Genomic DNA, 25,154 nt, shown 5'->3' on the forward strand with positions numbered 1-25,154 from the left:
GCTTGTTAAAAGGAGAGCCTGCTTCTCAGTGATGGGATACACTTAAATAGTAAGGGTGTAACGATATTTGCTGATGCTATCAAGGCAGTGTATATCTGGTTAGGTGGGTCAGAAAACTGCAAGCTTTGGGAGACTCACAATCAAAAAGATTAACAGTAGTCACAGGCAGAGGCAAAAGTGATTCTTGCAGTGCTTCTATTAGAATGAGCAGCAGCTTCAAAAGCATGCTGAGGATTTCATCAACTGAGGAACAAGTCATTATGGAACAAGTAACTACATGATCTGTGTTAGGGTAACTAAGAGTAAGAACAGCATGTATACTTTATGAAAAAGGCGTAGCCAGGTGGGAAGGAGCAGCAGTGTATAGCACACGCTTCTTGATTAGACCGGGGTTTGAGCCCTTCACCAGAATGCAGAAAGGTCGGGGAACGACCACCGCATATTCCCAGAGCAATATGGCCTTAGTTGCTAATGCTCCTAAAAACCAAATAACAACAAACTTTATGAAAACCCAAAACATGAGAGGTATTAGAACCTATAGTACTTAGTACTGTGCTTGGGTTGGAGGTTGAGAAGATGAAAGAAGGTATTTATTGACATTAGACTTGAACTTCTGTAGACTGTAATTTTAAGGAAATATGTATGAAGGAAGATTGTTGCATAAAACTGCAGTTGAATGAATAAACAAGGAAGATGAAAAGTTGGTTCTGTGAGTTTGAAGTTGGACATTAAATGGATGTTGGCTGGTGGTGGCACGTGTTCGGACTGTTTTGAAAGAGAAAGAGTGGGAATTATATAAGCCAATTCAGAAGCACAGTGCCCATTGAAATATCTGTAGAAAAGACATGCAACAGAAACAATGTCTGAGACAGAGAGTGGAGAGAGACTGTTACAGATGAGACATTAATTAATATAACTGCCCTCTTTTGATGGAATCTAGAAGCCTGAGAGGTTTTGGGAGCACTGCCCCAGCTGTGGGAACAACATTCCATGGTAGGACGGATTTGTGATTTCTACTGAGTAAACAACTGTTTGGAAGAAAAGAAACACCAAGAGTGAAAGAGAAAGCCAAGTTTTTTAGATCCAGAGGAAGCAGTATTTGTAATGTGTTTGTGCCAGGAGAGATTAGAAGTCAGGGTAATCCCCAAAAGAGATATATGATCTTTCCTAGAAATCGGAGCATCACCAAAGATAAGTATAGGAGCAGAAGAATCCTTTTTGCGATATATAAGACAATACTGAGTTTTAGTTGGATCGAAATCAACTAAGTTGTCTTTGCCCCACTGGAGATTGGCATTTAAGGAATTGGTAGTGGATATTTGAGAAGGTGAAGCTGATTGAGCAGGGCAAGGTTTCTCAAAATGGAAAGTGGAATGCAGTGTGCTGTCATTGGCAAAACTATGGATAGGATTTCCAGTCAGTGGAATAAGGTCATTAGCAAGGGCACATGATGATTACCTTATTCCACTCATTTGAATAAGATCAATATCATTAGCAAGGGCACAAGATGCAAGAAAGCAAGCTTATATAGCATCAGCCCAAAAAAAACAAAAAACACTCCCCTTCTCATTTCATCCATCCACTCACTCCAAATGTTTGTCTAGTTCTGCCTGGAACCTGTTTAAGCTATCAACTTCTACAACGACAGATGGAAGTTTGTTTCAGCAATCAACCACTCGCTGGCTAAAAGCAAACCTCCATACATCTATCCAACAACTGTCTTTCCTCACTTTGAATTTATGCCTTCTCAGAAGATTATTCCGAGCATGAGGAAGAATCCCATCAGCATCGAGCATACTCAAACCATTCAAGGCTTTATACATCTGAATCAGATCACCTCGCAGGTGCCTAGACCCCAGACAATGTAATTTGCAAAACTTAAGCCTTTCTTCGTAAGAGCAACCATTTGTTCCATTCACTAATCTTGTTGCCCTTCTCTGTACTCATTCCAGCTGCTCTACATCCTTAAAATTGGCCATCCAGACCTGTATACAGTACTCAAGGTGTGGCCTGATCATTGCTTTATCCTTATCTCTGCTAGAAAAATTCCTGTATATCATTGACAACACACCATGAGCTACTCTTGCAGGACTGTCTGCACTCCTCAGAAAACTTCATATATTGCCTGCACAATTACCCCCAGGTCCTTTTTCACTCTCTACCACTGTCAGTGTAGTAACTTTTGTGCTTCCCCCCCTACCATAAACTTTCCATGATGACGCGTGAACTTCTTACTCGTGCGAGACATTGAAATCGTGATGTCACCATCGTCTTCGGCGTTCCCCGAAAACACAACAGGGAACTAATCCCCTCGCTCTGGTTGCACTTTAGCACTTGGCTGTTCCCTCCCCCACCACGTGACCAACGGAAGAACTTAAATTTGCAATTAACAGTTGTAACACTCGTAATAAACCTACGGACTTGTGGTTAGTGTCCATCGACAGCTCTTGGAGCCCTACTTTCAACTAGCACGCCCAAAACCCGATAATCCGGAAAACCCCTTAAATCCGAAATACCAACAAAATGGAGAGAAAATCGGACAGAACTACCGTCGCTGGGGAACAAGATCAAAATAATGATTCGATATTGATAGAAAACCAAGAAGAGGTGGAGAATCCCCACCCAGGAGCTCCCCCGACCAAAGGAAAAAATTGGAAAATGACTGCTCCGAAATCAGAAAGGAAAACACGCTCACAATCCGAGCAAAAGGAGACAAATGAAGTAGCTGCCACACAGAATGACATTACAGAGGACAAACGGGATGCCAATGACGCACCAAAAAATGCGGAATCTCCCCCCATGGACCCTACGCTGCCCTAAGGTTCTGTTCTGGACCAGATGCTGGTCCTCCGGGTGCAGCTCGAAAACAAGTTGAAGGAATCCTCTAGCAGAATAACCACTGCCCTCAGAGGAGAAATTGTGACCATCTGGACCAAGCTGGAAACGGTTCTACAGAAGGTCCACGTAGAAGAAATAACAAATAAGGCCAAATTGGAGGCCTACATGGAATGTGGGGCAAAACAAATGCCACAGCTGGCATCCACTTACGCAGAAACGCTGGGGAAACCAACAAATGTACTGACCAAAAGTCAATCGGTCAAAAGAAAAACCCTTCTGCCCACACCCAACATAGTGGTTGTGCGACCAGTAGGGAATGAAAAATCCACCAGTGAGGAAATAAAGAAGAAAGTCACAGAGAACTTGAAAGAGGACTTCGGCGCTACTAGAATCAAAGCTATCCGAAAAACCAGGAACCCCGGAATAGTTATTGAAACAGCAACCAGAGAAGAAGCACAGCAGATAATAACAAACCCCAAGATCTTCACCCTAGGCCTTACCGCGGAGGCCCCCAAAAGAAAAGGGCCATCTGTAATCATTTTTGATATTGACCAGGATATGACATCTGAAAGTGTAAGGGAAGAGATATACAGAAAAAACCTCTTAAACCAATTACCTGACAAGGATGAAAAACAGCTAATCATACCCAAGTACAGAACAAAATCTAGAAATAGTGGAAACTGCAACTGAGTGGTAGAGCTGGCCCCCGAAGCATGGCAGATCCTACGAATGCAAAACACCATATACATAGAGTGGAGCAGTCGTAGATTTAGAGAACGTGTGGATGTACCAAGGTGTTTCCGATGCTGCAAGTACGGCCACATAACACACACCTGCGCCCAAAAAGAAGCAACATGTGGCCACTGCTCTGAAATGGGCCACAATTACAGCAGCTGCCCAAAGAAAGAAAAAGATCCTATCTGCACCAACTGCAGGTAGGATCTTTTAGATCATGCCCATTCCACACGCGACACAAACTGCCCAACTTACCACACTTACCAGAAAGCTAAGAGTTCATACCAGTCACGAATCAATTATGGGGATACACCATAAGAAATTTAATAATGGAATCCTTGTGGTGCACCAAATAAATGTGCAGCGGGCCAGAGCAGTGGCCGACCAAGTACTGCAAAGCGCTGATGAGGCAAACGCAGATGTTATCCTGATACAGGAGCCCTACACTCACACAGGGCAAGTCAGGGGCTATCCGCTCCGATATAAAATTGTACAATGCAACGAAGACACTCCGAGGGCGGCGGTGATAGTACGGAACCCGGAGATAACCACAACAAAAATACCACAACTCTGCACGCCATGGGCAGCATGTGCCCATATTATTAGCTCTGTTGGCAGCCTGTATATGATCTCGCTGTACTGCACGGAATAGAAATAGATTTCGCTATCACTTACCTACAAACAGTGCAAGAAACCCTAGCAGGACAAAGAGTCATAATCAGCGCCGATGTAAACTGCCGCTCCCCAGTCTGGCACAGCACTACACCAGACCGACGAGGTACCAGGAATGGACAGAGGCTTGAGGAGTTCCTAGCAAATTCTATCTTAACTGTAAAGAATCAACCCTTCAATCTACCAACATACTGCAATACCTTATGGGAATCAACCATAGATATCACGCTAACCACAAGAAACATAGCAGCTCATGTGACCGATTGGACTGTGCAAAACGCCTGGACCACATCGGATCACCGCACAATCACCTTCAATATCAAGAGAACGATGCCAAGACCAACAAATGGCAAATACATGGCGAGCAGGTTCGCCATCAAAAAGGCAAACTGGGAGCTCTTTCAAGAACAATTGATCCGCAAAGCACAAGAGGAAGTGACAGGATGGAAAACGTAGACAGGATGCAGGAGAAAGTCACCCACATTATAACCACTGCAGCGGAAATGGCGATGAAAAGGAAGATACCCTCCGTAGGAGCCATGCCGTGGTGGACCCCGGAGTTACAAAGACTACGAAAGAAAGTTCAAATAAAGAGAAAAGAATACCAGAGGGCGCGGAGAACCTGGCCACCCGCAGAGGTAGCCTATCTAAGACATCAATACCAACAGCTACGCAATGCCTACACTGAAAAAATAAAGAAAAATAAGAAAGCCTCCTGGGAGCGACTAGTCTCTGCGACCGGAAATGAGGACCCCTGGGGGGTTGTATACAAAGTAACCACAAATAAGCTCCCCAGGGGAGAAATAACGACGGCAACAAAAACGCCTGAAGGATCCCTCACTAAAACATGGGATGATTCAATTAATAATATTCTAAATACAATCATTCTAGAACCCCCAGACAACCTCAGTGACAAGCAAGAAGAAATCTCCCAAGCGAACGAGGCATATGCATCGCAACAAATGGAGCCGCCCTTCACCATGGAGAAGCTACAAAATGCTGCAGCACAGATGCGAAATAAGAAATGCCCGGGACCGGACCTCCTGGAGCCGGAGCTGATCAAAAAGGCTGTGGAACACATACCTGGCCTCCTGCTCAAACTTCTAAACTGCTGCCTGCAAGCGGGGAAATTTCCGACCTCCTGGAAAACCGCAAATCTGAAACTCATCCTGAAGAACCCTAACAAGCCACCGGAACAACCGGATTCCTACCGACCGATAGCTTTACTGACTACCCTGAGTAAACTATATGAAAGGCTGTTGCACAAATGAATTATGAACCACTACAAAGCTGCAAACCTAGAATCACCAAAACAATACGGATTCAAACCGGGATTATTAACCATAGAAGCAGTCCAAAACCTTATATTCAAAGCAACCCAATGCGACAGGAAGTACTCCCTAGTCATTGCAGTAGACTTCGCAGGGGCGTTCGACACCCTGTGGTGGCGGAGCGTCCTCGGCCGGCTCCCGGAGGCAGCGCTCCCAACAAACCTCTACAAGTGTATAAAGGATTACCTAACTGACCGAAGAATTGAGGTGGTAACACCTTTTCGAAAAGTGGCTCGATGGGTCCGCAGGGGCTGCCCCCAGGGCTCAGTCTTGGGGCCACTCATGTGGAACTTTGTCTTTGATGACTTCCTGGCTCAGGACTTGGGCGAAGTGAGCTGCCAGTCCTTTGCTGACGATTTGGTCCTGATGGTGGAGGCGGACTCCAGATCGGGCCTGGAGACTCATACAAACCAGGCAAGACAGGTGTTACAGGATTGGGCAAAGCTACACATGTTGAAGATCTCACCCACGAAGACGAACTCTGTTCTAATGAAAAGAGTGCTTGACATCCACAGACCACCACAAATAAAGATAGCAGGAGCAACCATCAAACTTGCAAAACAAATACGATACTTAGGAATTACAATCGGCAGTAATTTATCCTTCACCCCTCACATCATCCACCTGAAAGAAAAACTAAGGAATTACGCAGCATTAATAGCAAGAGTCTCACGCAGGGACTGGGGATTAAACAGAAAAACCCTGTCCCTGTATTACAAAGCAATTTTCTTCCCAGCCATTACCTACGGATCCCCGATATGGTACAAAAAAGCAGGAACAGTAGTAAATAAAAGACACCTGGACACAATCCAGCGTAGCATTATGCTCATCATCTCCCGTGCATGCAGAACAGTGAGCACGCACGCCCTCCAGGTCTTGACAGGAGTCCTCCCACTGGACCTGGAGGTGATTCACTGCGGGCTCATGTACCACCTGTCTAAGGGAACACCCACTGACATCTATGGACTCACCCTAGAACCAAACAACAACTGCAAAGCAGAAAAGCATAGAATCATGGCTCACCTGCTACAGCTGTGGCAGGACAGATGGACAGCATCAAATAAAGGCGAAGTGACAAAGAGATTCATACCACTGGTTGCCAAGACGTATTCAAAAGCCCCCCCCCCCCCGTGGTTTAACCCGGGGTTAAATGCAACGTACTTACTAACGGGCCATGGCCCATTCAAGGCAAAATTGAACATGCTGGGTATAACGGAGGAGCTGACTTGCACCTGTGGTGAGCCTGAAACATGGCATCATATAATGCACGACTGTGAGTGCTATGAGGAACACAGAAGCCTGCTAATAACTAAAATACAGTACATACCTAAAAATAAAGAACACCATCTCTTGGACACAGAAGACGACTGCGCGGCTTTCAGCCAATTTGCACGAGAAGTCTTCGACCGAAGAAGAACGGAAATTGCCATCCACAATGAATGAAAGTAAATTACATGCTCGAAGAAAATCGACCACCCCACAAGACTGCAAAGAGTTAGAGGAAATCAAAATGAGCGTGGAAGAAGACAACCCCTACCAAAGTGAGGCCATAAATGGATCAAAGGACCCAACAGGACCCTACAAAGATCAAGAAAATAGCAAAGTGACAAGGAACCTGGTCAGACACAGCCATAGGAACTAACCGACGAAGATGAGTACATGCAAACAAACCAAGTGACAAAAAGCCCGGACTGGACATAAATGCAGGAACTACTTGCATTACGCCATATGGCAGTATGAATAGGACACCCTAGTCCTATTCACCTTTAATTCTCAATCACCAGGCAGGGGGGAGACGGTTTACTGTTTCCCCCCTGCTACTCCCCGTTTCTCTACCTCTGGTGGGGCATGGGCCTGACCCACTGCTTTTGGGGACACCTACTCTATTGTCCCCATACTTCTGGCTTTTCTCCCCAGTCTTTAGTCTCCCTCCTCTACTCTGTCTATACACCAGCGATCATCCCACGCAATGTTAAAAAATTAAAATATGTCCAAATTGAAACCGTGCACGCAAAACTCTTTCGGCTTAAACCTCTTTCAGCGATTATTTTATTTTTTTATTTAATTTTTTTTTTTTTTTTTTTTTTTTAAGGCCCTAGCCACTGAAATCTCAGGAAACTAGGTGGCAGGGCCTGCCAGCGTAAAATATCAACCACTGGGTACCTGGTCTGCCTCCACGAGGCTAAGTGTGGACAACGTTGGGCCCCAGCAGGGGTCTAGCGGCTAAATGGCCAGAAGAACAATGATACACAACACTAAACTTACAAAATCCATACACTTTTAAATCTCTGGCCTTTACAGTGAACTGTTACACCTACAATGAAAGCAACGCGGAGTTGGGGGAAACCTCCGGTGCCACTAGACACGAATACACTTTACACTTTTGTCAGTGTAGTACCACACAGTTGATACGTTACTCTGGGGTTACTGCTTCCCATATGCAGTACTCTAGATTTGTCAATGTTAAACTTCAGTTGTTACCTCTCAGCCCATTTACTCAACTTTTCTAGATCCTGTTACAGCAGCATACTCTCATTAGTGTCATTAACAACTCTGCCAACCTTCGTATCATCTGCAAACTTGGACATTAAGCCTGATATACCATCATCAATATCATTAATGAATACAGAAAACAACAATGGACCGAACACCGAACCCTGGGTGATTCCACGAAGAGCAGTATCCATTGATTACCACTCTGTCTTCTGCCACTCAACCCTCTTTATCCATAGAAGCAATTTACCTCCAGTGCCACACTGCTCCAATTTGTGCAGCAGTCTTTCATGTGCAACAATATCAAAAGCCTTTCTAAGATCCAAATATATGACTTCAAAATTATTCTTTGCATCCAGTTCCTTTGTGACTACATCATAATATCAAATCAAATTGGTCAGACAAGACTTCCCCTTAACAAACCCGTGCTGTGTCTGAGCTATATCTGAAGTCTTGTCTAGATATCATCTTTGTGGCCCACAAAAGGAGGATGTTTTTTTGTGTTTGCTAGGTGCAGAGCGTCTAGAAATTAGGCATCAACTCGACGTTCTAATGGGCATCTATGAGAGCCTGAAGTGTAGGGTAGATGTTCTTGAATAAATTGATATGAGGGCCCCGTCAAGCTCTCAACTGCCCAACTCAACACCAGAACTCACTCCTGGGCATCAGGCAACACAGCAGCAATCTCCAAAGCAGAATGTGCTGGTCCCAAAGGAACTAGTTATTGTTGGTGATGCTATTGTCAGGGAGACGAGGAATATATTGTGTAAAAAGGATAGATGAAACAGGTCCACAGTATGTCTACCATGGGCAAAAGTTGATGATGTTGTGAAGCATATGTCATCTTTTAAGGGCACAAAGGGTGATATTGTTGTACACGTTGGCACCAATGAAATTAAGAGTAGGTGATCTGCAGATTTACTTAACAAGTACAGGTCAATGTTGCAAAAAAAAGTCATGAGTTAGGGTTAAATTTGAAAGTGTCTTCAAATATGCCCAGACACGAAACGATGGAGTACACGATGAGAGCCTTGTCAGTCATTTCGGCCTTGGAATGAATGTGCAAGGCTGAAAGGGTAGAATTTTTTTTCAGCACGATCTGTGCTTGTTAATAGGGAGACTGCTTCTACTGGGATGGGATACACTTAAATAGAAAGGGTGCAAGAATATTTGCTGATGCTATCGAGTCAGTGTTAGATGGGTTGGAAAACTGCTAGCTTGGGGGGGGGGGATACACGGACTAATAGATTAACAGTAGCCGCTGGCAGAGGTGAAAGTGATTCTTGCACTGCTTCTATTGGAATAAGCAGAGGCCTGGAGCGAGGGATGCTGGGGGTTCAGGTATTGATGGCAGTCATTGTGAAACAGGTGGGTGTATGGGATGTGTTATTGTAACTAAAGGCAGAAACACACTATTATCATGTCACGAGACTCTCGTCATGTTGTTGTGTAAACTAAACAGAATGTGGGGAGATTCTGTGTGTGGAAAACGAAGAGATTGCTGCTTAAATCTGACAACTTCAATGGGCTTTCACAGTTCAACACCAGTGATGGTTAAACTTTCCATTACCTTGTATAACTAATGTAAACTTTAACCGAGTGGGTTAAAGTTTACATTACCATATTATTAGCCATATGGTGGAAGGAAGCCTGGGGCTTAAGGCGGAAACACACTATTATCATGTCATGGGACTCTCGTCATGTCCCTGTTTAGTGTAAACTGGGAAGTCAGTCTGATAAGAAGTGTGACTGTAACGTAGGGCGGCCAGGTTAAAGCTTTGATCTCAAGGCACTCATGCTTATGTTTGGGGTATTCATTCCTCGTTTAGGGGTACTTGCATTATATCTTAAGAAAACTGAACAATTTTAATAACATCCATTTTATTTCTATATTTTGTTGATTTTTACAAGTTCGTGGATTACAAAATTAGTCAAATTTTAATAAAATTAACCGAATTATAGCCTGTGCTTTAATTTGTTTAATTTGAAAAATTTTATTGCAAGAATTATAAACATTAAAGGAAACTTCTTATAAATATTAACATCAAATGTTTTACATAATTGTTTACAATACACATTCAGTAAACCTGATTTATTTTATCAAAAAGAAAATATTTACCTAGCAATACTTCTCATTTGAGCGAATTTTCTTTAACAGTTTTTCAATTTTTAGTACATATGTGTAAAATTCTTTGCATGACATATTGTGATTGGTTTTCGGCAACAGTTCTCCTTCAACATTCTTTAGGTCTAATTTATTTCTATCCTTTTTTCAAGCCTTAAACATTGAGCTAAATACTTTCTCACTCGTTGCATTTAAGTGAGGCAAAGCAAAAACAAAATTAATATTTTGTACGCATTTAATTTTTATCCAAACATATGTGTTGTTTTTGAGGTCTTTTGACTCAATATTTCTACGGAATGATTTCAACAGAACATATTCTTCATACAGCAAATCGATACTTGATATTGGAATTTTAAATAAAAAAAGTTTGTTGCCCGAGCCTTAAACCATTACAACGAAATAAAAAAGAAGTCAAGTAGAATGTAAAAGGTTACAAAGTAAGCATAATATAAATATTCTACAACCCTCTTTGTAAATAGGATAGAATGTTGTTTTTTGAGTCTTTATGGGTGCATTTCAACAACTTTATCGTCAGTTAATTCTTTCTTCCTAAATAATCATCTCAACAGGTTGTGTTATGATTTCTGCTTTTTTCAAATTCCCCATTTCAAATGTTAAAAAAGGGGTATCTTGGAAATTTTATTATAATTCTAAAAGGGGTACGTCTGGCAACCTGTAACTTTGTATGTGTCATTCTCTTTGAGAAATACTGAAGTGAAATGAATTGCCACAGTTCAACCTCCTCTTCAGATTTTGAAGAAGATTTAGAAAACGCATGTGCTTTTCTTATAGCCGAGAAAACAAAAGAGAGTAAGCAATGGATACACGACAAACTAGAAGAGAACAGAAAAGGGCAAATTCCATCATTTACTGCAGGACTTAAGAAGAAGGTGAAAATCATTTCAAGATGTACTTACGGATGAATAAAGAAGAATTTAATTTCCTATATAATCCAATTAAGGATGACATTTAAGGTCAAATATGCAATTTCGAAATTCAATCAGTGCTAAAGGAAAATTAGTTATATGTTTAAGGAAAGTTAAAATACTGCAAGTTTAATTTTGAATAAGGACTTATTCTGTCAAAATACAAAACAAAAATTTTTAATGAAATTTAATTACAAACAAAAAACTGCTTCTCAAACCTAAAAATTGAACTTGTAAGAAATTATTCAGTTGTGATAATTGAAATGATTGTTTGTTCGTCCTTTCAATTTGTTAATTGTAATTTTGTTGGTCTATTTTCCTCCTTTGGCCATTTTTGAGCGTCCCTGTGACTGGACATTTGCGGTGAGTATGCCGAGTAGCTGGTCAAAGTGGAGGGTGTTTTGGAATAGGCACAGGAGCAATCTCCTTGATGTTGTTGTTATTTGTTTTCGGATATTCTTACTTCTGCGCTCAAAACAGATTATTTACTTCAAATTTAATTTTATATTTGCATTTCCTCTTGTCACATGGTCATGCCTAACGAAATTTCTGAGCAACTGACAATGTCATTCGGCCTTGGAACCCGATGTGTTATCTTGTTAATAAAGCCAATGACAACAGTGCTCTCTGAGCAATAAACTAATTGGTAAATATAGTCCCCCCACATTTGACGTTAGACATGTATACAAGTGAAGTCTCGTGAAGTGATAGCAGTGTGTTTCCGCCCTAAGAATAAGAATAGGTGCATGTATACTTGCATGTATACTAAAGCTAGAAGTATAGTAAATAAATTTGAACAATTTGAAGTGTTGGTCAAGACATCAAGGGCGGATATTGTAGGGATATCAGAGACGTGTTGTCACACAGATATTAGGAATGCAGAATTGGAATTTGGGGAATACAATGTGTACAGAAAGGATAGACAGAATAGGAAGGGAAGGCGGGGTAATGCTGTTAATTAAGTAAAACATAAAATCAAAAGAAGTGCATCCAGTTGATATAGATGGACAGTGCACTGTTGAGTCAGTTTGGTATGACATAAGCACTGTGAAAACAAAAATAAGAGGAGGAATGTGTAGTAGGCCTAATGACTCGAATGAGTACAATGAACAATTGTACAGAGAAATAGTGGGCTAGTAAATCAGAATGTCTTATAATGGGGGATTTTAACATACCAGATATTGAATGGAAGTTGTGGGTTGGTTACTCGCATACTAGTAAAACTTTTGTGGATTAATTGTATGATTGTTTTCTGCAGCAGCATGTTCGAGAGGCAACCAGAGAGGGTATTTAATACTATCCCCTTTCCCTTATGTAAAGGTCCGATCTGGTATGTCCTGCTCTTCTTGGCATTTATATATGTGAAGAATTCTTTATCCCCCCTCTTTGCTCTGTTTGGTAGTGATTTCTCATAAACTGCCTTTGCCTGTCAAACCTTTTCTGTGGCTCTATTACAGATCATCTTGTAGCTGTTATAGGGTTCAGTACTTTTTATTGCTCTGTAACCTTTCCATGCCACCTTTTCTGCTCAAGTAAGGTGGCAACTTCACTACTCATCCAACTTGGAACCCTCCTCGTGGAGTGTTTTTTTTTTTTTTTTTTTTTTTAATTTCTAAATACGCATTCAAGGCATCTGTGATTAATGTTTTCAAAGCATACCACGGTTTAATTGTATTCATTCTCTGTGCGATATCTACCCAGTTAATAGAGGCCATGTAGTACCTTAAGGTATCATAATTTCCTTTTCTCAAATTAAAACCAATTCCTTTGCCTTTTACTGCTGCTACCTCTCTCATCATCATCCACCATAGAACTCAGTGATCGCTTCCTGCTACTGGTTCCACTACTGTCAGACCTGTTATGTCATCTGATTCATGGGTGATGATGAGGTCTAGGATATTCTTTTCTCTAGTACTTTCCCTGATATGTTGATACAAATAAGTCATCTAGTTGATTTAAAAATTTTATTCCCCATGTCGAGTTTCCTTCCCATTTACTCCAATCAATTAGAGGCAAATTGAAATCGCCCATAATAAGACATTGAAGCTTACTTGCCCATTTCATTTGCACGTAGAGGCTTTCATCATAATCTTCACAATCACCTGGTCTGTAGATTACTCCTACTCGCATTATACTTTTGTTTCCAGCTATCTCACACCATACAGATTCTATACTAGCATGTGAAACGTCTGAATCCAGGAAAGCTATTGTCGCACTCAGGCTGCTTCTGATAAGAAGCATTACCCCACCACCCCTTGTATCTACCCTATCCTTTCTAAATACATTATACAAGCCGTACTGAAAGTCATCATCCCCAATTTCCGGGTGGCACCACGTTCTCCGTAAGCTCTGTTATCTCCGCGTTACTTTGTTTTAACCAGCAGTTCGAATTCGCTCATTTTATTGACGACACTTCTAACATTACTATATAAACAATTAAAAGTAAATGGATGGCCAGTGCTCAAAACAGAAGGAACTGGAAAGTTGCTGGAGAGGCCTTCATCCTGCAGTGGATTGAAAATGGCTGATGATGATGATGACATAACCCTTGAAGTGTTTTAGGCTCTCTTCCCTGGCATTAGCAAATGAAGAGCAAGGTAAACACTGACAAGGAGAAAATTGAGTATACCGAGGTATGCAAAGCCATTAGAAAGAGACTCAGAGAAGACATAAGAAAATTTAACACAAGAAAAGTAGAACAAGCTTTAAGGGAAAACAAAGAATTTCAATCAGCAGCCGTGAGCAGTAATACAGAAAGACAAATGATACTGAAACTGAAGAATAGTAATGGTGTGCTTATAAATAGCAGAGAAGGCATAATTCGAATAGCAGGAGACTACTTTGTAGGGGTCCATGCCTAAAGACTTATACAAGGAGTGAGGGAATGATGCCAACAGTGGGGAAGATGGATCGTAAATTAGTAACACATACAACATACCTGATATCCTTCCTGATGAGGTAGAACATGCGTTGAAGAAAATGAAGAATCAGAAAGCCCCGGGGGAAGATGAAGTTACTGTCGAGTTGTTAAAATTGGGAGGAAGAGACATGACACAAAAACTGGTAAGATGCATTAGAAAACTCTTCGCAAAATGCTTTAGAAAAGGTGTGATGCCTAAGGAGTGGAATACTGCAATCATAGTTTCGCTGCATAAGAAAGGAGATGAATCAGAAATTGGAAATTATATACCAATTAGCTTGTAATCCCACATCTACAAGTTGTTCACAAGGGTCATTACTAACAGTTTAGAAAGAATACTTGTTGAGAATCAATCGAAAGAGCATGCTGGCTTTAGGACAGGATTCTCAACTATGGATCACCTTCACGTAATGTTACAGCTAATGGAGAAATTAAATGAATATAAAACACCGTTATGTCTGGCTATTGTGGATTATGAAAAGGCATTTGACTCCATACAGCATGAGGCAATGTTTCGGGAACTTCTGCTCTTCAGCTATGATGTTCTGGTTCTCCAAGTGATCCGATATCTTCTTAGTTATACAGCTCGTCAGGATCTTGTACATCTTTGGGAGACTGGTGATTGATCTTTACTTTTCCAGATGTGCTGTGTCTTTGGCCTTAGGTAGATGATTTTTTGAGTTAGAGAATCTGGAATTGTGTTGGGTTGCCTTATAATCTTGGTGAACTGCTCTGCTATGTGCATATTTGTGCAACTGAACTTCTCGTACCAGTAGTTGTGGATCTTATCTATTTCTGGGGTTTGCCAATTGTGGAACAACCTTTCATGTTTGAGGGTTTCATAAAAATACAAAAGAACCTGATAAATTGTTCTTCCTTCCTAATCTCCCATTCTGTTGTACATCTCTTGTACATGTTTGGTTTTCTTCTATTCTATGTCTGTCCAAGGACATGGCTGTTATGGCTAACTTTGCTGTCTCGTTTTACGCCAGAACTCCTTTAGTGCCTTCTGTTTGGGGGGAGGGATTGTTCTCATCCTCCTGTTATACAAAGTTCCTGTAGAAGGCTCTCTGGCTTTCATCAAAAAATCTGGTTGTCTGTATTCTTGTGGCACTCCCTATATCAGCAAAAATTCTATCTAAGCTAGGAGCCAGGAAGTTCTACTTGAAGTTGTCCAGGTATTCTTTGATTATCTGATTCATCATCATCATCATCAGCCATTTTCAATCCACTGCAGGATGAAGGCCTCTCCAGCAACTTTCCAGTTCCTTCTGTTTTGAGCACTGGCCATCCATTTACTACTCAAAAACTCATGAATTTCATCTATCCATCTCCGACTTTGTCTTCCAGGTTTTCTTCTAGCTCCTCTTGGATACCATTCTGTTATTTTCTTAGTCCATCTGTCATCATGCCTTTGAGCTATGTGTCCTGCCCAAGACCATTTTAGTTCTTTAGTTTCGATAAGAATGTCCTTTACTTGAGTTTGCTGCCTAATCCATGTGTTTCTCTTCTTATCTAACAGTCTGATTCCCAATATAATTCATTCCATTCTTCGCTGTGTAGTTCTTAGCTTCTCTTCCATTCTTTTGGTGAGTGCCCAAGTTTCACTTCCGTAAGTCATGGTGGGGAGTATACATTGATTCATAATTTTACGTTTCAGACAAACTGGGTTATTGCTCTTCAGTATGTGACTATATTTCCTGAATGCTATCCATCCAAAATTTATTCTTCTCTTGACTTCCAGCCATTTACCATTATTACAGCTAATAACTTGTCCCAGATAACTATATGACTCCACCTTTTCAATTACTGCTCCTTCAATCATTATTTCCCTTTCCGTGGCATACTTGTTCATCATTAATTTTGTTTTAGCCATATTCATCTTTAGTCCAAAATCCTTACTAACTGTGCATAACTGATTAAGATTTTCCTCTAATTCTTTGGGATCGTGGCTTATAACCACAATGTCATCTGCAAATCGTAAATGGTTTAGGTACTCTCCGTTCACATTGACTCCTTTCTGTGACCAGTCTAATCCTCTGAAAGCTTCCTCAAGGGCAGCAGTAAACAGCTTTGGAGATATTGTGTCTCCTTGTCGAACTCCTTTCTCGATTTTAAATTTCCTACTGTCTTTGTCTAGTCTAATAAAGGAGGTAGCACTCTCATATATTTTCTTCAAAATCATAATATATGGGGTATCTATGCCTTGTCTTTCCAGTGCCCGAAACATTGCCTTATGCTGTATGGAGTCAAATGCCTTTTCATAATCCACAGATGCCAGGCATAATGGTGTTTTATATTCATTTGCTTTCTCCATTAGCTGTGATATTACATGAAGGTGATCCATAGTTGAGAATCCTGTCCTAAAGCCGGCTTGCTCTTTCGGTTGATTCTCATCAAGTATTCTTTCTAATCTGTTAGTAATGACTCTTGTGAACAACTTGTAGATGTGGGGTAACAAGCTAATTGGTCTATAATTTCCAATTTCTGATTTATCTCCTTTCTTATGCAGCAAAACTATGATTGCATTATTCCACTGCTTAGGCGTCACACCTTTTCTAATGCACTTTGTGAAGAGCCTTGCCAGTTTTTGTGTTATGTCTCTTCCTCTCAATTTTAACAACTCTACAGTAACTTCATCTTCCCCCGGGGCTTTCCGATTCTTCATTTTCTTCAATGCATGTTCTACCTCATCAGCAAGAATATCGGGTATGTCGTATGTGTTCCTACTTTGCAATCCATCTTTCCCACTGCTGGTATCATTCCCTCGCTCCTTGTATAATTCTCTATAGTAGTCTTCTGCTATTTGAATTATGCTTTCTCTGCTGTTTATAAGTACACCATCGCTATTCTTCAGTTTCAGTATCATTTCTCTCTCTGTATTACTGTTCATGGCTGATTTAAATCCTTTGTTTTCCCTTAATGCTTGTTCCACTTTTCTTGTGTTAAATCTTCTTATGTCCTCTCTGAGTCTCTTTCTAATGGCTTTGCATAACTTAGTATACTCAGTTTTCTCCCTGTCAGTGTTTTTCTTGCTCTTCATTTGTCGTCTTCGGTTCATCATGACAAGTGTTTCTTGACTAATTTTTTCTTCTCTGGATTTCTGTTTCCCTATAGGTTTCTTGGGCTTTATCATTTTCAGAAAGTTGTAATATTCCTCGTCGATATCTTGGTCCTGAGCAGTCTGCAGAAGCTCAAACTTGTTTTTAAGTTCCAGTAGATACTGCTTTTTCTCCTCCTCTGTTATCTCAAAGACCTTTGTATTATTTACTCGAGTCAGTTTTTTTCCTTTCCTACATCTATATCAAGTGTACACCTTACCATTCTGTGATCACTTCCAACATTTACCTTATTCAGGACAGTAACATCATTCACAATATATCTCCTGTTAGTGAGGATGAAGTCGATTTCATTAGTTGTTAATCCATTTGGACTCCTCCATGTCCACTTTCTGTTCACCCTTTTCTTTAAAAAAGTGTTCATTACTGACAGTCCTTGAAATTCTGCAAATTCCACAAGTCTTTCACCTCTTTTATTTCTTTCACCAATTCCAAAATTTCCTATAGTTCCTCTTTCTGCGCTGTTTTGCCTTTTTCCAACCTTAGCATTGAAGTCCCCCATAATAATAGTGTAGTGGGTTTTCTGCTCATCTAGAAGACTCAATTTCGGTGTACATTTCTTGAACCTCTTCATCATCATGGCTCGATGTTGGTGCATAAATCATTATAATCTTTAGCTTGTACCTCTTAGAAATCTTGAGTATTAGCCTTGACACCCTTGGTGATGTACTTTTGAATTCCAAAATGTTGTTTTTAAAATCTTTATGGACCAGAAATGCAACTCCACCTTCACTCCTTTTACTGTTTCCATTGGTGTACAGCAGATTTCCACTTGATAAACTTATAAGTGATTCATTTCTTCTTCTTGTTTCAGCCAAACCATTATCTGATTATAATCAGTTAATCAAAGTATCACAGTAAATCGTAGGTACATCTTACTGCCATATAAATTAAAAAAAATACCATGTATGAATATAAAAAAACTTTTTCCATGTTTAGCTCTCCAAAATCTATAAAGTAAACTTACTTGCATTCCTATAACAAGATATGACCCAAAGTTTGTTGTTCAGTGTTATAGATCTTGTGTTTGATATGGATGTTGTCTTTATTTTTGATGGTCTTCACATTTCTTATCAGCTTCTTACTTCTCTTACCCATTGGTGCTGGGTCAGTTGGCCTATCTTCACTCTTAGTTCTTTTGTCTTGTGCTATAGCCTCTTTTCCCAAGCCAGGGATTCCTTGTCTTTGTGTTTTTGTTTCTGGTTTCTCTTCTGTTCTACCTGGTGGCTATTATGGCGACACAATAAATGGTTGTGCGGATGGTATTTAGTGTTACTTCGTTGTTGAAATAATATGGTATTATTCACCAATTGAGGTGGTCTATGACTTGCCACATTCTGTTGGATTTCTGCTTTGGTATGTTGTAGATCTTTGTAGGGGTCTATTCCTTCTAATTCTGCCAGGGTCTTCTTCCGCTCTACTTGGGTCCACAATATTGCTAGTTTTGCATTTTAGCCACTGGGCTAGTTGCTCACCTTTTTCATTATTATTTTTTATTTTTTATTTTTTTTTTTTATGAGAACCCCAAACACGAAAGGTATCAAAACCTATAGTACTTAGTACCGTGCATGGGTTGAAGGAAAAGTATGGGGAGAGGGGGATGCCGGAAACTTTGCTCTAGAGACTAAACATGGCTTTCACCACTTCAAGCCTCCAATAAGCAAAGTGATGGTATTTCACCGGTTGATGAAAGTCATCTACCACCTGAAAATTAGTGGCATATGATAAAAGGAAGCAAGCTTATAAAATATCAGCAAAAAAGAACACCTCCCTTCCAGCAGTTTGTCTAGTTCTTCGTTGAATTTATTCAAACTGCTCATTTCCACAACACCAGATGGAAGTTTGTTCCAATAGTCAGCCACCCGCTGGCTGAAAGCAAACCTCCTCATATCTGTCCTGCAACCATCCTTCCTCAATTTGAATTTATGCTCTCTCGTGTGTAACCTGGGCAAGATGAAGAATACCATCAGCATTGAGCTTGCTGAATCTATTCAAAATGTTAAACATCTCTATCAGATCACCTCAAAGGCACTTTGTCTCCAGGCACTGCAATTTGCAGAACTGAAGCTCGTGTTGGTTAGACCACTATTTTGTTCCTTTCACCAATTTCAGTGCCCTTCTCTGCACCCATTCCAACAGATCTACATCCTTCCTAAAATGAGAGGTCGAGACCTGTATGCAGCCTAACCATTGATTTATGATATAGACTTATTGTAACCATGGAATTATGATATAGACTTATCATAACCATTGACTTATTATATAGAGGATAATCACTACCTTGTCCCTGCTAGCAGAGTTCCCTATATCATAGACAGAACTCTGTGAGCTGCCCTAGCCACCTGACTGACAATTACCCCAGGTCTGTTTCATTTTCCACTGCCCTGAGTGTAGTACCACACAGTTGGTAAATTAATCCTGTTACTGCTATCCACACACAGTACCTTCATTAATGTTTTATCAATGTTAAATTGTACCTTTTATCAATGATAAACTTTTAACTGCCATTTCACAGCCCATCAACCTAATTTATTTAGATCTTGTAGCAGCTTACCCTGATTTACTGTCATTAACCCCCTTCCAACCTTTGTATCATCTGCAAATTTTAGACATTAAGCCTGATATACCTTCATTGATGTCATTCAAATCATAATTATCATTCATCAAATGCGGCCTCCCAATTTTGTATGTCCCTAGAACAACCATTCACAAATCAATTCCAAACCTAAAGAACAGAATACCCTATCTTTCATAGCGTAGTAGATAGACATTGATAAGAACCTTTCTATTAAATTAATTAAACTCACAATTAAAACTACTATTTTTCTTTGGAACAACAATATTAATAAAAATCAAAAGTAAAATCATATGTTGTCTTCTAACATTTATTTGCCATAATACAGAAGGGCATTGGTTCTGGGCCAAAATGTGTTTGGTACCACTTTTATTGATAGAAGCCAGCTGTGATATCAGTTCTTTTATACAGTTCCACTTGGTAATTCTAATAACAGTTGAAAAGTTCAGAATTATTGAGATTATCAGTTCCGCATTAATGACTTTCGTATTCTTACATTAGGGTAATTACTATGTTGTTGTTGTTATTTGGTTTTTAGAGCATTAGCAACTAAGGCCATATTGCTCCAGGGATATGCGGTGGTCATTCCCTGATTCCGCATCCTCTGTATTTGGTGGTCACGGGCTCGAACCCTGGTCTAATCAAGAAGCGTGTGCTACGCACTGCCACTCCTGCCCACCTGGCTATGGAGGTGCCGGTAATTACTAATTAGTGATTAATTAAGAAATGACAAGTTTAGAAAAATGATTACATGGAAAGAAAATTGTATTCGGATAAAACTGTTGAATAAATACATCTATGACTGGATAATTTTAATTCATATTATAAGGCATAATTTTCCTTTTATATTTTATTAAAATTTACTGCTTTTATAAGTTTGTTATTAAAGTCAGTAACTTGTATATAAATTTTCCTTTAGCTTAGCATCATTACCTTGTCATGTCCAACCACTACATTGAAGTATGTGAAAAGAAAAATGGTCAGAAAGATAGTGGTGAAGGAGAAGAAAGCACATGCTTTGATATTGATCAAACAGGTAAATTGAGAGATGACTGCTGCCCATGTATGTTTGCATAGTTTATTTTGTATAAACTGCTTTAATTACTGAACTAGTTAAGACTCTAAGTTAGGATACCAGACAAATTATTGGAAGAGATGAACATGTGATGTAGGAGGGGTTTTTTTTTTTTTTTGATTGATGCTTTATAAGCTTGCTTTCTTGCATCATATGCCACTACTAATAATAATAATAATATAATTGGATCAAGGTTTATTTTGATTAGGATTAGTAGAGACATATGATGCAAGAAAGCAAGCTTATGCAGCATTAGCCAAAAAAAAAAAAAAAAAAAAAACCTCCCATTTCACCCCTCCATTCGTTCCAAATGCCTGTTTAGCTCAGTCTTAAATTTATTTAGGCTATCAGCTTCCACAACAAAATATTTCGTAGATAACACTCGTTACTGAAACATAAATATAGCATTATAACTGTGTTGGGATACAAGTTTAGGATTTAATTTTGTACTGAAATTGAAATTTTTATTGAAAGTAAATCTAAATCATGACTCAAACCAGAGCAGCAAAGCAAAAGGCTCAAGCTAATGGAATGCTGTGGCTCAGAGGAGAACTGAGGGGGCCAGTTGCCCTCTGAATCACAGCCTTTTAAGATGCACTATTTGCTTGATGTTTGCGGAGCAGTCAGGTATGGGACATGATAATGCCATGGGGGATGTCTTTGTATGTGCCGATGCAAGGAGTGTAAGGAAATCGGCGTCAACTCAGCATTGTTATGGACCTGTATGAGAGCTTGAAGGACAGGGTGGATGCCCTCGAAGGATTACAAGTGAGGGGCCCATCAAGCTCTCAGCTGCCCACACCAATGCCAGAGCTTGCACTTGGTCATCGCGCAACACAGCGGCAGCCCCCAAGGCAGAATGCGCTAGTCCCAAAGGAACTAGTAGTTGTTGGTGACTCTATTGTCAGGGAAACATGCTTTGTAAAAAGGATAGGTGGAACAGGACCAGGGTATGTCTGCCAGGGGCAAAGGTTGATGACGTAGAGCAGATATCATCTTTTAAGGGCACAAAAGGTGATATAGTTGTACACGTTGGCACTAATGATATTAAGAGTAGGAGACCGGCGGAATTACTTAACAAGTACAGGTCACTGGTGAAAAAAAGCCGTGAATTAGGGTTGAATTTGAAAGTGTCTGCAATTCTGCCCAGACAAGATAGGAGGGAGTATATGATGAGAGCCCTGTCGATCAATTCAGCCCTGGAAAGATTGTGCAGGGCTCAAGGGGTAGAATTTTTTTCAGCCTGGTCTGTACATGTTAACAGGAGAGACTGCTTCTACAGGGATGGGATACACTTAAATAGAAAGGGTGCAAGAATGTTTGCTGATGCTATCGAGGCAGTGTTAGGAGGGTCGGAAAACTGCTAGATTGGGGGAATACAAGGACTAATAGATTAACAGTAGCCACTGGCAGAGGAGAAAGTGATTCTTGCACTTCTTCTATTGGAATGAGCAGCAGCCTGGAAAATAAGATGCAAGATATTTCAGAGACTGCTGGGAGTCATTGCGGTACAAGTAAACACATGGGTTGTGTTAGGGTGGCTAAGAGGAAGAGCAGGTGCATGATACTTGCATTTACACAAATGCTAGGAGTCTAAAATTTGGTGAATTTGAGGTATTGCTCAAAACATCAAAGGCAGATATTGTTGGGAATTCAGAGACGTGGTGTCACACAGATATAAGGAATGCAGAACTGGAATTTGCGGAGTACAAAATCTACAGAAAGGATAGACAGGATAGGAAAGGAGGAGGGGTTATGCTATTAGTTAAGAAACACATAAAATCCAAGGAATTGAAGCCAGTCAACATCGCTGGACAGTGCAGTGTTGAGTCAGTTTGGTGTGACATAAGCATTGGCAGATCAAAATTGAGAGTAGGAGTGTGCTACAGGCCTAATGACTCTGATGAGTATAATAAGAAACTGTACAGAGAAATAGTGGGCCAGTAAATCAGAGAGTCTTATTATGGGGGATTTTAATTTCCCAGATATTGACTGGAATTTGGGGGCTGGTCACTCACACACTAGCAAGGCTTTTGTTGGGGATTTATTGGATGATTGTTTTCTACATCACCATGTTCGGGAGGCAACTAGAGGGAGTGATACTCTTGATTTGATTATCAGTACTGATTCTTCATGCATTAAGAATCTGCAGATAAATGAACCACTAGGTGGCAGTGATCACAGTGTTCTGAAGTGGGATTTACTCAAAGAGGTAACTACCATTAGGGGTAAAGGGAAGGGGTATTGCTTTCGTAAAGACGACTACGGTGGTCTGAGACAGTATTTAAATTCTATACAGTGGGATCAACTGATGATGTTACCAACAGCAAATTCAAAATGGGAAGCATTCAAAGAACTTTTAGCATTAGCATTAGTAGAGGCATTTGATGCAAGAAAGCAAGCTTATGCAGCATCAGCCAAAAAAAAAAAAAAAAACCACTTCCACTTCACCCCTCTGTTCGTTCAAAATACCTGTCCAGCTGAGCCTTAAACTTATTTAGGCTATCAACCTCCACCACAAGGGATGGAAGTCTGTTCCACCAACCAACCACCCGCTGGCTAAAGGCAAATTTCCGCACGTCTATCCTACATCTGTCCTTCCTCAATTTGAATTTATGCCCTCTCAGGTGATTTTTCTGAGCTAGAGGAAGAATCCCATCAGCATTGAGCATGCTTAAACCATTCAAGGCTTTATACACCTCTATCAGATCACCTCGCTGGTGCCTAGTCTCCAGACACTCTAATTTGCAAAACTTAAGCCTTTCTTCGTAAGAGCACCCCTTTGTTCCATTCACTAATCCTGTTGCCCTTCTCGTTCCAGCAGCTCTACATCCTTCTTGAAATGAGGCCTCCAGACCTGTATACAGTACTCTAGGTGTGGCCTGACCATCGCCTTATACAATGGAATAATCACCTCCTTATCCCTGCTGGAAAAATTCCTGTATATCATTGACAATACTCCATGAGCTACTCTTGCAGCCCGTCTGCACTGCTCAGAGAACTTCATATCTGCCTGCACAACCACCCCCAAGTCCATTTCATTCTCCACCACTGTCAGAGTTGTACCACAGAGTTGATACGTTGCTCTGGGGTTGCTGTTTCCCATGTGTAGTACTTTACATTTGTCAATGTTAAACTTCATTTGCCACCTCTCAGCCCATCTGCTCAACCTTTCCAGATCCTGTTGCAGCAGCATAGTGTCAGTAGTGTCCTTGACAACCCTGCCAACCTTTGTATCGTCTGCAAACTTGGACATTAAGCCCGATATACCATCATCAGTATCATTTATAAATACAGAAAACAATAATGGACCCAACACTGAGCCCTGAGGGACTCCACTAATAACATCAGTCCACGATGAGCAGTGTCCATTGATTACCACTCTCTGTCCTCTCCCCCTCAACCACCCCTTTATCCATAGCAGCAATTTGCCTCCAATGCCACACTGCCCCAATTTGAGTAGCAGTCTTCCATGTGCAACAGTATCAAAAGCCTTTCTAAGATCCAAGTATATAATATCAAAGTTATTCCCTGCATCCGGTTCTTTTGTGACTGCATCATAGTATCCAATCAAGTTGGTCAGGCAAGACCTCCCCTTAACAAAACCATGCTGTGTCTGAGCTATAACTGAAGTCTTGTCTAAATGATCCTGCAGTGCTTCTTTAACCAGTGCCTCCATTAATTTTCCTGGAACAGAAGTTAAGCTCACAGGTCTATAATTACTTGTGTCAGCCTTTGATCCTCCTTTGTGAATTGGGGTCACATTTGCACATTTCCAGTCTATGGGTACCTCCCCTGAGTCCAAGGAAGCTCTCATAATTATGGCTAAGGGTTTGCTTACTTCCTTTGCTGCCTCCTTTAATATAACTGGGTAGATCCCATCCACCCCGGGTGCCTTTCTTGTGTTTATCTTCAACAGTTTCTCCTCCACTTTACTCCCAGTTATTTCAAGATTCTGTAGCTTACTGCTAGAGTTGAATACACCTGTGGCATTCCCCTCGCTGAATAACTCCTCATGTGTGAATGTCGATGCAAAATATTCATTTAGTTTGTTAGCTACCTGAGCAGGATCATCAACACTTGACCCATCAATATCAAGTGGACCAATCTGATTCATCCCCTTCCTTCTAGAGTTTACATTAGTAAAGAACTCTGCTGTTTTTCTTTGCATCCCTTGCCAAGGATTTCTCGTAATCTGCCTTCGCCTGCCTAACCTCCTTTGTAACTTGGTTGCATATCAACTTGTATCTATCATAGGCTTCTGTGTCATGTGTTAATTTGTATGTATCCCATGCATTTTTCTTCTCTGCCATATGCCTCATTAGTTCATCTGACATCCATTTTG

The 25,154-nt window shown here is 40.6% G+C and overlaps 1 protein-coding gene across 1 annotated transcript in view; it reads left to right on the plus strand.

Moving 5' to 3' along the window:
- LOC150090471 (uncharacterized) overlaps window positions 1–25,154 on the plus strand; it is a 71,160-nt gene that overhangs the window by 25,347 nt on the left and 20,659 nt on the right. The window contains exon 2 of the mRNA XM_090369146.1: window positions 20,654–20,770. Within this exon, the coding sequence (XP_090225272.1) occupies window positions 20,711–20,770 (60 nt within the window). The 5' untranslated portion in view covers window positions 20,654–20,710. The remainder of the gene's footprint in view (window positions 1–20,653; window positions 20,771–25,154) is intronic.

The sequence above is a fragment of the Mastigoproctus giganteus genome, chromosome 2, assembly GCF_048544385.1.
Source record: "Mastigoproctus giganteus isolate SK-2022 chromosome 2, ASM4854438v1, whole genome shotgun sequence".
Taxonomy (NCBI): Eukaryota; Metazoa; Arthropoda; class Arachnida; order Uropygi; family Thelyphonidae; genus Mastigoproctus; species Mastigoproctus giganteus.